This window comes from Myxine glutinosa, chromosome 6 (genome assembly GCF_964187855.1).
Source record: "Myxine glutinosa chromosome 6, kmMyxGlut1.1, whole genome shotgun sequence".
Taxonomy (NCBI): domain Eukaryota; kingdom Metazoa; phylum Chordata; class Myxini; order Myxiniformes; family Myxinidae; genus Myxine; species Myxine glutinosa.
This window is the reverse complement of record NC_136266.1, coordinates 117,059,330-117,076,096: the sequence shown is the minus strand read 5'-3', so window position 1 is coordinate 117,076,096 and position 16,767 is coordinate 117,059,330. Positions and strand designations below refer to the sequence as shown.

At 41.2% G+C, this 16,767-nt stretch overlaps 1 protein-coding gene across 1 annotated transcript in view; it reads left to right on the top strand.

The window, feature by feature from the left end:
• ETV1 (ETS variant transcription factor 1) overlaps positions 1–16,767 on the top strand; it is a 49,392-nt gene that overhangs the window by 21,618 nt on the left and 11,007 nt on the right. Inside the window, exons 6-7 of the mRNA XM_068120940.2 lie at positions 7,289–7,367; positions 15,031–15,300. Coding sequence (XP_067977041.1) covers positions 7,289–7,367; positions 15,031–15,300 — 349 coding nt within the window. The remainder of the gene's footprint in view (positions 1–7,288; positions 7,368–15,030; positions 15,301–16,767) is intronic.

The following is a 16,767-nucleotide window of genomic DNA, read 5'->3' as shown; positions in this document are numbered from 1 at the left end:
CTTATTGGGTGTAAGTATTGATTTCTTTGATTGATTGATTTCTTCAAAATATCAACAGCATTAGAACATCACTGGGCAACGCTGGGTATTCCTGCTAGTTTGAGATAAATCTGACACCATGGTAACAAGTAATGCCTATTTAAAGACTGTCAATTGTGCTTGAAGATGTCTTCATTGTCCAAAGCAGTTAATCAGAAAGCTGTGGGACCATAGGGATATTTATACAGTCATGTGAAAAAGTAAGTACACCCCATGTAAAGTTTTGACTTTTTCAACATATTTCAACATACAGCTATTTGATCTTCATTTCAACAATATTGATAGATAAAGGTGATATAATACAACAACTATCACGAAACATTTACATTTTGTAGTCCATTGTATAATTTAAATAAACATAAATGCAAATTTCGCATGTGGAAAAAGTAAGTACACTCTTGCCTCTAATAGGTGGTATTGCCCCCTTTGGCAGAAACAACCTCAAGTAGGCGTTTCTTATAACTGTCTACCAGTCTCTGACATCGACTGGGAGAAATTTTTGTCCACTCCTCCATGAATAATTCTTTCAGCTGTGCGATGTTTGAGGGGTTTCTTGCATGCACAGCTCGTTTCAAATCCCCCCACAACATCTCGATGGGATTTAGATCCGGGCTTTGACTTGGCCATTCCAGAACCCTCCATTTCTTTCTTTTCAGCCATTCCTGGGTGGATTTACTGGTATGTTTAGGGTCATTGTCATGTTGCAAGGTCCACCTTCGGTTGAGCTTCAACTTTCCGACAAATGGCCTCACATTATCCTCAAGCACCCTCTGGTACAATGAAGAATTCATAGTGGATTATATGATGGTGAGCTGCCCAGGCCCTGATGCAGCAAAGCTGCCCCAAACCATAATATTTCCACCACCATGCTTTACAGTTGGTATCAGGTTCTTGTGGTCAAATGCTGTCTTTGGTTTTCGCAAAACATGTCTTCTGGTTCTGTGGCCAAATAGCTCTACCCTTGACTCATCTCTCCAGAGCACATTGTTCCAGAAGTGCTGGTCTTTGCCTCGGTGTTCATTGGCAAACTTTAGTCTTGCCTTGATGTTCTTCTGGACAGCAAAGGTTTCCTCCTGGCACACCTCCCATGTAGATCAAATTTGTGCAGCCTCTTTCTAATGGTAGACTCGTGCACTTTGACATCAACAGTGGCAAGAGCTACCTGTAGGTCCCGTGATGACATTCTGGGGTTCTCAGAGACTTCTTTCAGCATCTTGCGGTCCGCTCTCGGGCTGAACTTGCTGGGACGGCCTGGCCTGAACAAGTTGGCAGTTGTTTGGAATCTTCTCCACTTGTAGATGATCTTCCGAACAGTCGAATGATTGATTTCAAATTGTTTGGGGATCTTTTTAAATCCCTTCCCAGACTGGAAGGCATCTATAACCTTCTTTCTGAAGGCATCAGAGAGCTCTTTTGATTGAGGCATGGAGACGCCGCACACTTCAACAACAAAGAGCAAACCAAACTAAATGTCTGAGGTTTAAATAAGACAGGTTCCTCCAAGATCCTCTCTAACGATGTTCTAATCATTTTCACCTGAGCTGGTGCACCTGATTCTAATTTTAGGTATTTGAAGTAGTGATAAATGTCGGGGTGTACTTACTTTTTCCACATGCAAAATTTGCATTTATGTTTATTTAAATTATACAATGGACTACAAAATGTAAATGTTTCATGATATTTGTTATATTATATCACCTTTATCTATCAATATTGTTGAAATGAAGATCAAATAGCTGTATGTTGAAATATGTTGAAAAAGTCAAAACTTTACATGGGGTGTACTCACTTTTTCACGTGACTGTATATCCAAGGTGTTCCAAAAATACCTGGACAACTTTGCTTGTTCATATATTTAGAACCACAAATGGTACAATGGTTCACTTTGGTTTATGTGATGCAGAAACTCATAACGGTTTGTGCACTCCATCAATACACTTCAATGTGAGCTCTGTTTGTTGCATACAGGACATCAATGCGGTACACAAATGATTGTCATGTTCAGCTCAGCAGGGCTGAGTCAACCATGTGCGCATGCAGCTGGGATCCGTGAATGAAGATCCAGCAGGTTTTGTCACCTTGGTGTTGTAGACAACATCTTTGACAAACCCCCACAGATAACAATCAAGGGGGGTTACGACTGATGATCATGGGAGCCAGGAGGTTGGTCCTTCTCGGATAATCCAGCGAACTGGAAATTTTTCATTCTGGATGGCTCGAACAACTAAGGCCCAATGAGGGGGAGCGCCATCCTATTGAAAATGATATCATGTTGCAGGTCTTCAATCTGTGGAAAGGCAAATCCTTCCAACATGTTCTTGTAAATTGTTAAGGTCACTGTATTCTCTGCAAAGAAAAAACGGTCATGGAGAAGGCCACACCACACATTGACCTTTGGATTGTCACGTATGTGTTCAGTGACCATGTGGGGGTTTTCTGAGCCCCAGATCCTCAATTTGTGCTGGTTGACCTTCCCCAATACATGACAGCAAGCTTCGTCTGTGAACATGACCTTTTTCAGGTAATCTTCATCATCCTCTATGTGACTGAGCATTTCCATGGCAAACGCCTTGCATTTGGGTCCGGCATTTGGTTTGACCTCGTGCAGAATCTGCACCTTATAGGCATACAGCTTCAGTCTTTTATCCAAAATCCTGCGTACAGTGGTGATTGGTTGTCCCAATTCTCTGGACATGTGTCAGATTGATTTTCTGGGACTTTGTTGAAATGATTCATGCACTTGTTCATCATCTGCTGCACTTGTGCCTGTTCAGCCGGTACTTTTCTGTTTCTGACAACTTCCAATGGCCTTAAATCTCTTGTACCACTCTTTGATAATAGTCTGTAATAGATGGCGGATTTCGTCTATACCCTGTACGGAAATTATGCTGAACTTGCATGTCAGATCTCCACTCGATGAACCATTCGATGCACTGAGCTTTCTCCTGTGGAATCGCCATTTTATTTTACATTAAACCACCAGACCTGAAAATAAAGAACTTTGAGCTTCTGTATCATATAAAACAAAGGGTATTGTGGTACTAAATATATTAACAACCAAAGTGGTCCATGTCTTTTTGGAACACCATGTATGTTTAATAAAGAGACTTCCACGTGAAGATGTATTTTTAAACAAAATAATTATTTCTAACTAAAATGTACCTCCGTGTTGACAATGGAACCAATGATGATGTCAGAGATAACTATATGGTGAAGTATAATTTTCATTTTATTGCGTGTGGTAGCAACTGATTGAAATGAAATTGATTTGCAAAAAAATTAGAGGTAGTTGGGATTTTCCATATTTTACACCAAAGGTTCTGTATCACCATCCAGTTTACCTGTTCAGTTGCCGAGGTTCCATTCTGACATTTTGACCACCTTAAGTGGTTATTGCTGCTGCTTTTGAAAAGGCTACACTTGTGTGAACTTTGTTTTCCAAATTTCGAGGAACGAGAGTATGGGGAAGGAATAAGAGACAACAATTTTTGGATTTAGAATGACAACAGGTGCTTATTTTCAATCTAAAGCACTCACTGTGCGAGAGCACACGACAGGTTAGTTTCACCATTCACCATTCAGTATTCAAGGCTCGTTTAGACTTTCTCATCAGTGAAAGACATTTATATGATTTTTGTACAAATCACCCGATCCACAGTCATTTAATTGCGGGACTTGCTTTAAATACCAACTGTCCTGTTTCTCAAGCACTGTTGCGACCAAATCGGTTGTTGGTGGCCAGTGGTATCTGAACGTCTACGGCCAAAGGCTCCATCCCACAGAGTGTATTTGGCCACTATTCCCAAATCTGTCCCTTTCCTCCCTGATAGGCTCTAACACACGATATATCTGCCGTGGTTTGAGGTCGTGTTCCTTGTGCAGCATTACGAAGCAGCTTCTCTATCTTATCGGTTATCACGGCGCACCCTGCCTCCATGTGCCGCCGATAGCCGTCGTGGTTTTGTAAGCAGGCACGTGACAGACTATGTTAGACCATGATTCTGTGGATTTTTTTTGTTCTTCCTTTGCCATGTCTGTGATTGGTCTCTCATCGTCGTCTCTTACTTACCGCACCCATCACAGAATAACTTAACCGGTAATAAATCCCTTTACGTGCATATATGCACATATAATAATTTTGTCTTCATTTTTAATCGTACCTAGCATAACCCGTTTATTTATTTATTTAATTACTTATTTATTTATTTTGGTCAAAATGAAATCACGAAGGAGACTGAGATTGTTGGCGTGATCATGGCAACATGAAGATCGTCAAACACGTGTCATAACGTTCTTTGGTTGCATCGCCGATGCATTTGCAGATAGCTGCTCTATCTGCCCTACTTGGAGCAATGAGAGTGATAATCCTTTCCGGTCGTCAATGTTATGTCTTTTAATTTAATAAATACGTAAATATGAGTTCCCCGACAAGGATCTTCAAAGCAGTACATTAGGCTCTTGAAGCATGTACAATAGTTACCAACCTATGTTTTTGTCCGTGCTCCATCTTTTTTAAATGCTGAGCATAAAGCCAGGAGGCAGAACGTAGGCTACCATTCTTAAATGCTTTGGGGGTGATTCGGCCGGGGTTTGATTTGCTCAAGACTTCTTTGCCCCAGAGTTTTCCCAGACTCAGAACGGACACTCTAACCATTTTGCCACTAAATGGAGTTGACATTTTTTGAATCAAATAGAATCGGTTTCATGTTAACCGGTTTCCTCCCTTCCCGTTCCCACCCACCAGAATGTGTTTAGACATATTGATTTACGATACACGGACTTGGCATCGTTTGTAGCGCTTTTGTCAATATTTGCCAAACCAGTCTCTTTTAAACAAGGTACCATGATGTTCTCAACGTAATGTTTAACTCTAGTTTTAAGTTTAGGTCTGAGTGACATAATCACCCCAAAATACAATTTTCTTATTTGCGAAATGTCAGATTTATTTCTGTTAGCTTCAGAACATTTTTGTAAACCTAATAGCGGAGGTGAAATTAAAAAATCGGGTCACAGTGCACAATTTGACACGACTTTTAACTGTTGTATTTTAGGCTTGAGTGGTTATTAAAATAACTTGTGTTGGACTTGAAAGCTTTTTGATCAACTGTGACATTTTGAATCACAAGAGTGGTGTCAATTTTCACAGTTGTAGTATCGTGGTTGTGCAGGTGTACCGACGCAATTATTCACGGTCAAACTGGTTGGCATTTATCTATGTTCGCCACACCGCCCTTACAGTCCCTTTCAGTATGATTCTAAAAAGGACATTGCAGGTTTCTTAAGGGGTAACGGAGTGTTTCTCAGGTTCTCCGATGACAGACGACGTAGGAAATCCCAGGTCACTTGCAAAATCCACATTTGAGAACATATTTCCTTGATTTTCAAGATGTTAACATTGGTGACATTCTTTATAGATTTTGTATATTTCTCCATATTTGGCCCATGTGACCAAAGCAAACTTCTTATTTTAAGTTCCAAAACATTTTGAAGAATGTCATCCTTTTTCATCCTGTGTAGGGCTGACAGGATGGCCTAGAGGTACGCACACTCACCTCTAAACTGTATAGCCTTGGTTTGAATCCCGACCCAGCTGTTTCACAGGCAGGGTGATTCATCAATGTGTGTGCCGTCCCTCAGATGGACGTTAAACCAGGAGTCCCGTCTGCCAGCATTTGTTGGTGGACGTTAAAAGATCCTATGGTGTCGTTCGCAAAGAGCAGGCGAGTATCGCCGGCAACCATGGCCAAATTCCAAATTCCTGCCCTGACTAGGCGAATATCAGGCCTGGCCAGCCGGTTCGTGAAGACTTGGGCCAAGCTTCCCCCGGCCGACCCCACAAGGTGGGATAATAGTGGCCGATAAAGAGCAACAACAAACTCTTTTCATCTTGTGCACACCCGACTGTACGTTGAGAGGAAGAACTGCTCTGTTCACCATCTTTTCATTGATGTTTGGGGTTTCTTTACTCTGAGAAACTAAAGTGGGTTTTAAAAATGGAACAGATAATCCTGATAGAAATATCCTGTTCTTGTATATTCAGCCTGAGCCGTACCTGACGCGACTGGCGAGGCTATTGTAATTGGTCTGTGTATCAGTGAGTGTGTGAGTCCACACGCACGCTTATCTACTTTAATATATATCATTCAATCTCAGTTATACTGGAATCTATATTCCCTGGTGAGGCTTCATTGTTAGTTGTCCAGTGTTCTTATTTTACCATCTGATTCCCACAATTTACTCAGTTTAATTTTCAATAAAGAGACTAAGAGGGTTTTTGATTAACTTCATCTTCTACAGATCGAATGCCTGGGATTATCGAGGATCTTTACATGAGAAAATAGTGTGGGAGGGATCAAAGGTAGAAAATATAATCGATCTCTGTGGAACAAAGAATCATAAACATTGCAAACACAAAATGCAAAGCAGACAGTCTGCAGTGGCCAAAATAGATTGGGTTCCTAACGGACGTCACTTAACCTGACCACCTTGAAGCCAGGACGGACGAATCGGGTTTCAACTCTATTTGCTTCAAAGCATTTAAAAAAAATTATTGTTCCTGTTTATTTCTTTATTTCCCTGGTTTCTTGGCAATCTCGCCTCTAACACTTCTAACCTATCGGTAACAGAGATCATAATAAACATTGTCAGCTTTTCCTGCTCTGTGGTATGTGTACCAAACACTTTATCAGAAGCTGAGACGCAAAAAGAATTGCTCAAGTTTTCCTTCTGAGGACAAGTTATTACAGGCTTTCTCCATTCGTTTCGTTGGAGGTTTTGCTTTGTGCCGTTTGTCTGCTCTGCATTGTTCAGGGCGAAATGTGCATCCCCGAGCGAGCGATGAAGCCACTTTTTGGAGTATTTCCCATACATGTTCAAACCGGCTCGGTGGAAGTAATGCAGGGAAGCATTAAATTTCCTCTGAAATGATGAAAATAACTCAAAAACCGAATTTGATCAATAAAAAGGGGAATATTGGAGTCCGGGATGATTTGGTTCTGATGCACTTTCACAGCGACCGAATATGAACTGTGAATTGGAGATTGCTTTTGAGACATGTTTCCTGTACATATTGTGTAAACATTGCAAAAGTTATATTTTGTTTCCCTCCCGTCATGTCACATTTGCATGAGGAATCTGATGGCGTGTTCTTGTGGCTGCACGCATGGGATTTGTTGTTTAATTTACTTTTGCTGAGGTTATTGCTCGTGCCTCTGATGGTTGTGCTGTACCAACTTTCCTTTTTCCTCAGTGGCTTTCCACATGCCTGTCAAGATAAAGAAAGAGGAACACAGTGAGTGCGCACATTCAGCTTGCTGGGAAGATACCAGGTGTGTGTGTGTGTGTGTGTGTGTGTGTGTGTGTGTGTTTATGTCATGACAAACTCACCATAATGTCCAATAAAAAGAGCAAACATTTGGATCATTATAAAGAGGACATCCATATCCACACGTCGTTCTATGTGTTTAGAATTGTAATTTGATGTGGACAAAAATAAAATGGACACTAAATTGATAAATGAGTTGCATTTTGATTCCATAATATAGAAGAATGTTTTTTTTAGGACACCAACATTCCTAGAAAAGTATTCTGTGTTACAGATGAAACTTGGTGAAGCTAGAATGACACTAGGTAGAGCGCATACCTCCGCCAGGCTAAACGGTTTACATTTTGTATCCCACTGATAAGGCGAATCTGCATCTGTACCTTAATCAAAATCTATTCAGATTGTTGTTGTGAACTACCCAATTTATCCACCAAGTTTTGTCCAAATCCATCCATAACTGTTTGAGATATCATGCTATGTTATAGTTTATTGCCTTATCTCTCAGTGGTGAAGAATCACTTAAAAAATTTATCGTATCCGGATCTTCACCAAAATCTAATCTATTCATCTTTCACACGCACCCAACCTGCCCACCATGTTTTGTCCGAATCCGTAGATAATTCTTTGAGATATTCTTGCTCACATGCAGACAGAGAAACAGAAAGACAAGGGTGAAAACATAAACTCCATCCACCTTCGGTGGTGGAGAAAACAAGACTAAGCATTTAACAAAACATAAATCTTCACCAGGTGATATATATATATATATATATATATATATATATATATATATACAGACTTGGCATTTAATATGGAATTTTTTTTTCTTCACTTGGGTTTACTTTCTGAACTCGGTATATCAATCTGGTGAGTTTCTTTTACGCTTCGGTGATTTCTTTGTTGAAAGAACCATGTCACTGATTGTCTGTCGCAGCAAGAAGTCAATAACAGGATTATATCACAGGTGGCGTGACAAAATTTACGGACAGGTACATTTGACGATTGGCTTCACAATCGGGTATACTGTCATCCCTCGCTATATCGCGCTTCACTTTTCGCGGCTTCGGTACATCGCGGGTTTTTCTCGCTAGTATATGTAAAATTATATATCGGATTTTTCATTATATCGCGGATTCTGCGGCCTATAGGTATTTTTATTTTTTTAGATTTTAATTATTTTTGCGGTAAAATAAGCATTTTCTAGCCTAAAAAAATTAATAATAATATAAATAAAAATATAACACATTAATTATAACTTATATTAAAAGAATATTACAATAAATCGAAATAAAATACGCATTATAAATGAGTAGACAAAGAATCGCGCGTATGGAAAACCAAGCTTGGGTTGCTTGCGCTAGTTTGCCCAGATGATTTCGTTATAGGGGGTTATAAGCCTGAACAAGTTTTTAATATGGATGAGACAGCCTTATTTTGGAAACGGATGCCGTCTCGCACTTTCATCATGATCGAGGAAGCCAGAGCCCCTGGATTTAAGGCCCACAAAGATCGGGTGACTTTAGTAATGTGTGGGAATGCTGCGGGCTTTATGATAAAGCCTGGTCTTATTTATAAGTCCAAAAACCCAAGGGTCCTCAAAAACAAAAATAAGAACCTGCTGCCAGTGTATTGGATGCACAACCAGAAGTCCTGGATTACGAAACTCCTCACATCGGATTGGTTCCACCAGTGCTTCATTCCCGAGGTCAAGCTTTATCTCGCAGAAAAAGGACTCGAGTTCAAAGTGCTGTTGCTCATGGATAATGCAGGAGGTCACATGCTCGACCTGTCGTATGATGGCGTACAAATAGAGTTCTTACCGCCAAACACCACATCGCTGATACAGCCCATGGATCAAGGCGTCATTCGCGCATTTAAGGCACTTTATACGCAAAACACCCTGCAGCACCTGGTCGAGGCTATGGACTCGGATGAAAACTTCTCGCTGAAGGCGTACTGGCGTGAGTACACCATTGCAACGTGTCTGCAAAATATTCAGATGGCCATAAAGGAGATGAAGACAGAAACTTTGAATGCCTGCTGGAAAAAATTGTGGCCAGAAGTAGACCACGATTACGTGTACAAGGGTTTCTCTCCTGACGAAGTCCACCACTCTGCAGTAGATAAGGCAGCGAAGCTGGCAAAATTACTAGGAGGAAATGGCTTCAACGATATGACTCCCGATGACGTTGAGGAGCTGCTCGAGACCCACTCAGATCCGTTAACAGACGAAGACCTGGCGGAGATGACGAAGTCAGCAAGTGAGGAAGAAGAAGAGGAAGAAGAGGGTCCAGGGGATGAAGGAGAAGAAGGCCTATCACTGGAACGCCTCGCAACCCTAGTGAGAATGGCAAAATAACTTAAGGAAAGGGCTGAAGAATGGGACCCCCAGATGATTCGTTCGTTGAAGTTCAGAAATGTAATCGACGGAGGCATTGAAGTCCATAAAAACCTCCTCGCCCAAAAGAAAAGGCAGCGCCAGCAACTGCCCATCACTATGTTCCTCACCCGAAAAAAGAAAGAAGACATGCCTACGTCTTCAGCACGAAAAGAAGTTCCGGACGACGACGAAGATACTGCACCACCTGATGAGGCGCCTGCTGAAGTGGCGCCTTCAGAAGAGCTGTAATGCTCTTCTTTGCTGTGCAGTACAGTAAAAACTATTATTGATATACTTACCCAGTATCTATGACAGTATTTTCAAATATACTGTACAGCTATATATACACGTACAAATATTTTTCTAATACGTAAGGATGGGTCTCAAAAGTGTGTTTAAGAGTGTAGAAAGGGTTTACAAGAGCGTGGGAAAGGTATATAAGAGTATGGGGAAGGTTTTTAAAGGCTTAAAATATATTAAAATAATAAAATTAATATATGGTTTCTACTTTGCGGATTTTCACCTATCACGGGGGGTTCTGGAACGTAACCCCTGTGATAAACGAGGGATGACTGTATAAGGGTTGATGCGTTCTGTATTAATGGAAAACAAATGCTGCACGTCTACAAAAGTTATTGCCGCTTCCCCTGGAGATGGTCCGTCAACTCGGCAATGCTGTTTGTCATTTAGTGGTGGCTTTACGAAATTCCGGCATGAAACAGCGTGCTATTGCTCGGCAGTATGACATCACTCAAGGTCAGGTGTCAAAGATCCTGAAACGAAATGCTCAGAGGGGTGTCCCTACTCCAATACCGAGGTCAGGACGTCCCCGCAGAACCACAAGGAGGGATGATCGCCAGCTGCAACGGTTAGTCCGCAATGGCCGTACCAAGTCAGCTAATCGGCTTAGGGCTGAGTGGCAGCAACTGACAAATGTGCCTGTATCCAGAAGGCTAGTCAACCAACGACTGGTTCAAGCAGGCTATCGTGCCAGGCGTCCCCTGAGAAAGCCACGTCTGACCAGACAACACCGCCAGCGCCGATTGCAGTGGGCCAGAGAGCACCGTCAATGGCAGCCAGGACACTGGAATCACGTGATCTTCAGTGACAAGTCTAGATTTCTGGTCTATCGTCAATATGGCCGCGTCTGAGTGCGCAGACAAGTGCATGAAGCCGACAAAGAAGATTGTATAGTGCCAAGAGTCCAAGCTGGAGGTGGTGGGGTGACCGTTTGGGCTGCTTTTCATGCAGGGGGCAAAACTGACCTGGTTGTTCTGAATGGAAACCTGAACCAGTTCAAGCACAGGGCCATTCTGGAAGAAACATTGCTTCCATTTGTTCGTGCAGCCTTTCGAGGAAACTTTGTCTTCCAAGATGACAATGCACGGCCTCATCCTGCTCGCATGATCCAACACTTTCTTGCTGACCGTGGTGTAGAGCATATGGAGTGGCCTGCCATGTCCCCGGATATGAATCCGATAGAGAACTTGTGGGCAGAATTAACGCGTCAAATCGACAACTTGGACCAGCAGCCTCTGTGCGTGAATTGCAGCAGGCTATTGTCACTGCATGGCAAACGATTCCTGTCCAAACCTTGGCAAATCTCGTGAACAGCATGCCTCAATGTGTACGTGCTCTCCTGAATCCTCGTGGGAGTTACACGAAGTACTGAACTGTAATTTTACTGTCCGTAATCCCAGTCGTAATTTAACTTTTGTTTTTGTTAAAAAAATTTTTTGGCTGATGTGCAAAATAAAGAGATACTTCTGGAAAACGCACAGAAATTTAACACAGTGCTGTCCGTGAATTGAGTTCCATATCAGTTTACATCACTTTCAAGGATCAATTTATTTGCTTTGAAATGTCAAATGTGGTTTTTGTTTCTTTTAAAGGTCACATTAACAAAATCTAGAATAATTTCAACATAATTCCGATGAACTTTTGGTTCTAAGTCATCTTGAAAAGTAAGTTCACCCCCACAAAAAAAATAATCCATATTAAATGCCAAGTCTGTATGTGTATATATATATATATATATATATATAACATTATTTCTAATAATGAACGATCTAAATCAGTAGATCTGTGTGCATGGCACAGGGCGTATCACGAGACATAAACATCTAGTTGGGCATATGCTTAGGCAGGGACATTCAGTTAGCAGATCAAACTGTAACAGCACTCGGTAGATCACATATCTCCACCAGGCTGAACAGTTTACGTTTTGTATCCCACTGATGGGTTGGATTTGGATTCGGACCTGAACCAAAATCAAATCGGCTTGTTCTTGTCGACTAACTTATCCACCTAGTTTTGTCATAATTGGTACACACCTTTGTGAAATATCATGCTTTTGTATATAGTTTTGGCCTTATCACTCAATGGCGAAGAATTACTTGAAACTTAAAAAAAAATCTCCTATCTGGATCCAGATTCGGATCTTCACCATCTTCACCTCTTCGGATCTTCACCACAAATCGAATCGATTTGTCCATGTCGCACACCTAACCTGTCCATCAAGTTTCGTCTGAATCCATCCACACATTTTTGAGATATCATGTTATATATTGTTTATTGCCCTATCTCTCAATGGTGAAGAATGTTTAGTCAAAAAAGTCTTCCCCAAAATCTAATCATTTCGTCCTTGTCACATACCCAATCTCTCCACCAAATTTCGTCCGAATCCGTCCACAACTTTTTGAGATATCCTGTTCAAAAACAAACAGACAAACACACAGGGGGTGAAACTTAACCTCCATCCACGTTAGGTGGCGGAGGTAATGAGAATTTCTTTAAAATGCAGCAAATAGTACAGGGGGTATTAGTTAAATGCAATGGCTACTTGTAAAAAGAATGTCGATAAAAAAAATAAAAACCACCTTTAGAGGCCATTTTTCCCCGCAAGCGGGGGTTGGCCTTTTTCGGGAACTGTGGTTGTTGTTGTTTTTTTTGGTCCCCTTTTGTAAATAAACTGTAAAAAGAATGTCGATGAAGTATTCAAATAAATATATTTAAATACGTTTCCGATAGTCACAAAGGGGGCACATCATAGTGCATGGAAAAATCGTTAAAATGACTTGTACTTGACTAATATCCTAGCTCAGTGCCAAGCCAATGAATGTGTTAGGTAACGTGTTCGGAAATTTGTAAAGTAGGGTAAATGGTAATGTGAGGTAGCCCATGCATGATTATGTCATGATTATGTATATCTGTGAACATGCAGGTTGAGCGATAAAATGAAACCACACGTTCTCAGGTTGACTGTGACTGTTTGGACACAACTCAGGGTGTCAACTACTGTTTGAGAAGGTTCTGCACTGAAAGTGTCACAATTTCAATGAAAAACCTAACCTCGCCAATGATCCAGACAGTCGTAAAATTTGTCATTGCTAGCTCGGTGAAACTCCTTTAAGGTTTAATGTTAAACTTTAGTGCGTGGTCATGTTGAATTTCTAATTTTAAATGTTTATGCATTTGAAATATTCCTTGCAGTGTTCAATAAATCGATGCGAATTGTTAGCAAGGAACAGTTTTGCATTCAATAGGCGGTGTGTTCGTGGTGTTCTTGCTGTTTGGGTTGTGTACTTTGTGTGTGTTGTGTGTTGCCCACATTATTAGTAATCACATGTTGCCCACAATATGGGCAAAGACATCTTGAGGGCCAAGAGATCATCCCTGTCTGATGAAAACTTTGGCATGCTAATTTTCATGAGGGGCAACGAGCATCTCATGGAGAACGAGAAGAAGAGGAAAAATTAAATTATGTAAATATCGTGTTTTTCATTTTTTCATTTTTATTTCTTTTGGCCACTTTATCAATAAACTATCTTTTGTTTAATACTAATATTGTGTTTCATTTAAGTTTTTTATGTTTTCCCATTTTTTTGCCCTTTATGAGGGGTATGTGGGCCCCGCAAATTTTTTTTAAATCGGGCCCCTTAACATGTAAGGCCGGCCCATGTTCTAAAGCCCTTAAAAAGACCCAAAAAAGGCTTATTTTATAGTTTTGGCACTTTTTAAGGTGGTTTTAGAGCAAAAAACTTATTTTTGGGGTTTTTTAATAGTATAAATGAACGTTAACGGTTTATCGATAACTTTCGTTACATTTTAAACGAATTAACTGATTAACGGTTATCGAAGTTAACTTTATGGTTAACGGATTAATGGTTAACGAAGTTAACTTTTTGAATAACTGTGCCCACCTTTGATTATTACCTTCGCCATCAAAGATGGGTTTTTCTGTTTGGTTTACTGTCTGTCTGTGACCTGGATATCTTAAAAGGATGTGGATGATTTCGGACGAAATTTATTGGAGAGGTTGCGAATGTGACAAGGACAAAATGTTTAGATTTTGGTGAAGATCTGGATCCAGATACTAGAATTTTAAGTGATTCTTCACTATTGAGAGTTGGAGCCAAAAACGATATACAGCACGATATCTCAAAAAGTTGTGGATGATTCGGACAACACTTGGTGGACAGGTTGGGTGTGCGACAGGGAAGAAATTATTCAATTTTGGTGAAGATCTGCATCCAGATCTAGATCCGAGAATTTTTAAGTGATTCTTTACCATTGAGTGATTGGACCAAAACGAGATATATAACAGGATATTTCAAAAGGTTATAGACTGAATCTGACAAAACCAGGTTGACAGGTTGGGTTTGTGACAAGAGAAAGCCGATTCAATTTTTAGTTTCGATCCGGATCCCGATCCGGACTATCAGTGGGATACAAAATGTAAACTGTTCGGCCTGGCGGAGGTACGCACTCTACTGAGTACCATTCTAATTTTGATTTTTGGCCCGAGTCTTTTAGGAAGCGACTGGCTCAGCCTGACATTTGACTAAGTAGATCAGGAACTTGAGTTTCACCAGGGTGCCGGTGATAGCTCACCTATTGATGCTGGCAGACGGGATGCCCAGTTTAACTTCAATCTGTGGGACGGCATACAGATTGATGCTTCACCCTGCCGGCTAAACGCCTGGATGGCATTTTATAGCTGGACTGAGATTCAAACTGAGGGTGGACAGCTCAAAGAGTACACATACCTCTAGGCTATCCTGCCGGCCTAGGTTGAAACAGGTCTCATCAGTTAAATAGTTCTTTAGCACACGTATCCCAGATCTACCATCTATGACCAATATACAATCTTCATCTTGGCTGCCCTGTGCTCTACCCTCATAGGCAACTTCCTTGAAAGTTATATTGATCAGAGTTTGGAATAACAAAGTTTGTCTTGTGGGAGAAGTTAAAGGCTTTGTTGATAATTGTTTGTGTCTCTTCTCAGCCCTTACACTCCAAAGGCCTTGGAATCGTTTAGGCCTAGCAGTGCAACCCCATCGCCCATCACTAGTACAAGGAGATTGTCAGCCACTCCAGCCCTTGTAGTGACCTCTGCTGCATTGACCACACATGCTTTGCCTTTGCACACTGGCACAGGCTTTGGGTCAAGTGGGATGACACTTCCACCGAACACCCTGCTGTCCATGCCAAAGCATAACGCGCAGTTCTCACAACCATATCCAATGGACGACAACAACTTTTTGCAAGATATTCGGTGAGAACATAACTCACCCACTGCTCACAATCCTCAGTGATTGCACAACATTACACTGTGGTCTCGATATTGCAACCAAATTCCGGGATTTGGATTTGTGGAACTGTTCGGTGGCCTGCCTATTATTGTTGCAACACATTCGTCATAGCCTATTGAAATCTCATAGCTATCGTAATATGTGTCGTCATAGAAGCTGTCCTATATATTTAAATTAGGCCAATTAATTGAATAATTGCAACAAATTCCCAGTAATTCTTTTAATTCTTTTTTCATGCTTATCCCTATTCTCTGTCCCAGATGTACATCCTGTGATTCATCTCCCAAAATATTATTTTGTATCACATGACAAGCAGGGTCATTCATGTTGTGACATAACAAAACCTACTTTTTTAGATATTGCAACTTCTTCTCCTTGCTGGGAAATGAGTGACTATACACTGTGTGATGTGTGGATTTCCATAACAATCAGTGATTCACAGTGGAGTTGATTATTGCAGATTTTGATACCCCTGGGTGCTCACCTGGTAGAATAAAGCAGTATACTACACTGACTATAGGTATTTTAAGCCATATAATGGCATTTTAAACCAATTTCGATGGTTGCTAGAAGACAGGGCAGCATGTACAATCATCCTATGTAATCACAAGACTTTAAACAAGCAAACAAACAAATAAAAATACCTATTTTGGGGGGCAACCTCTCCCCCTCCTCCCTCGCCCCCCTACCCCTCCCCCCCAGCTCCCATAGACTACATTAAACTCCGATTTTTATTTAATGCCGTGAACAAGCTTTGGTAAATCATGGGTGGTGAAAAGGTTGTGGTCCAGTCTCATTGTAATTGTGTGTGTGTAGCTTCTGAGAAAAAAAGCAAATACCTATTTTGCAGAGGCAACTACCCCCTCCCCCCCCCCTTCCCACCCCGCCTCCTCCCCCCCCCCCCCCGCCTCCCACCCCACCCCACAATAGAGACCCCTCAGGGCCCAATTTTTAAAAATTCCGTGAACAAACTTTGGTGCATCAAGGGTGATGGAGGTTGTGGTCAAGTTTCCATCGGAATTGCATGTGTAGTTTCTGAGAAGAAAGCAAATATCTATTTTGGGGGGCCACCCCCCACCCCAGTACATCCCCAAAGGGGCAGATTTTTTGAATTGCCGTGAACAAACTTTGATACAGCATGGGTGATTAAGGTTGTGGTAATGTTTCATTGAAATTGTGTGTGTAGTTTCAGAGAAGAAAGCAAATATCTATTTTGGGGGGTCAAACCTGGACCCACTTTGACCTCCCATAGACCCCTTTAAACATCGATTTTCTTCGTGCCGTGAACAAACTTCGGTACGTCACGGGTGATGAAGGTTGTGGTCAAGTTTCATCAAAATATTGTGTGTAGTTTCAGAGAAAAAAGCAAATATCTATTTTGGGGGGCCAAACGTGGATCCACTTTGACCCCGGTAAACCCCATTAGACCC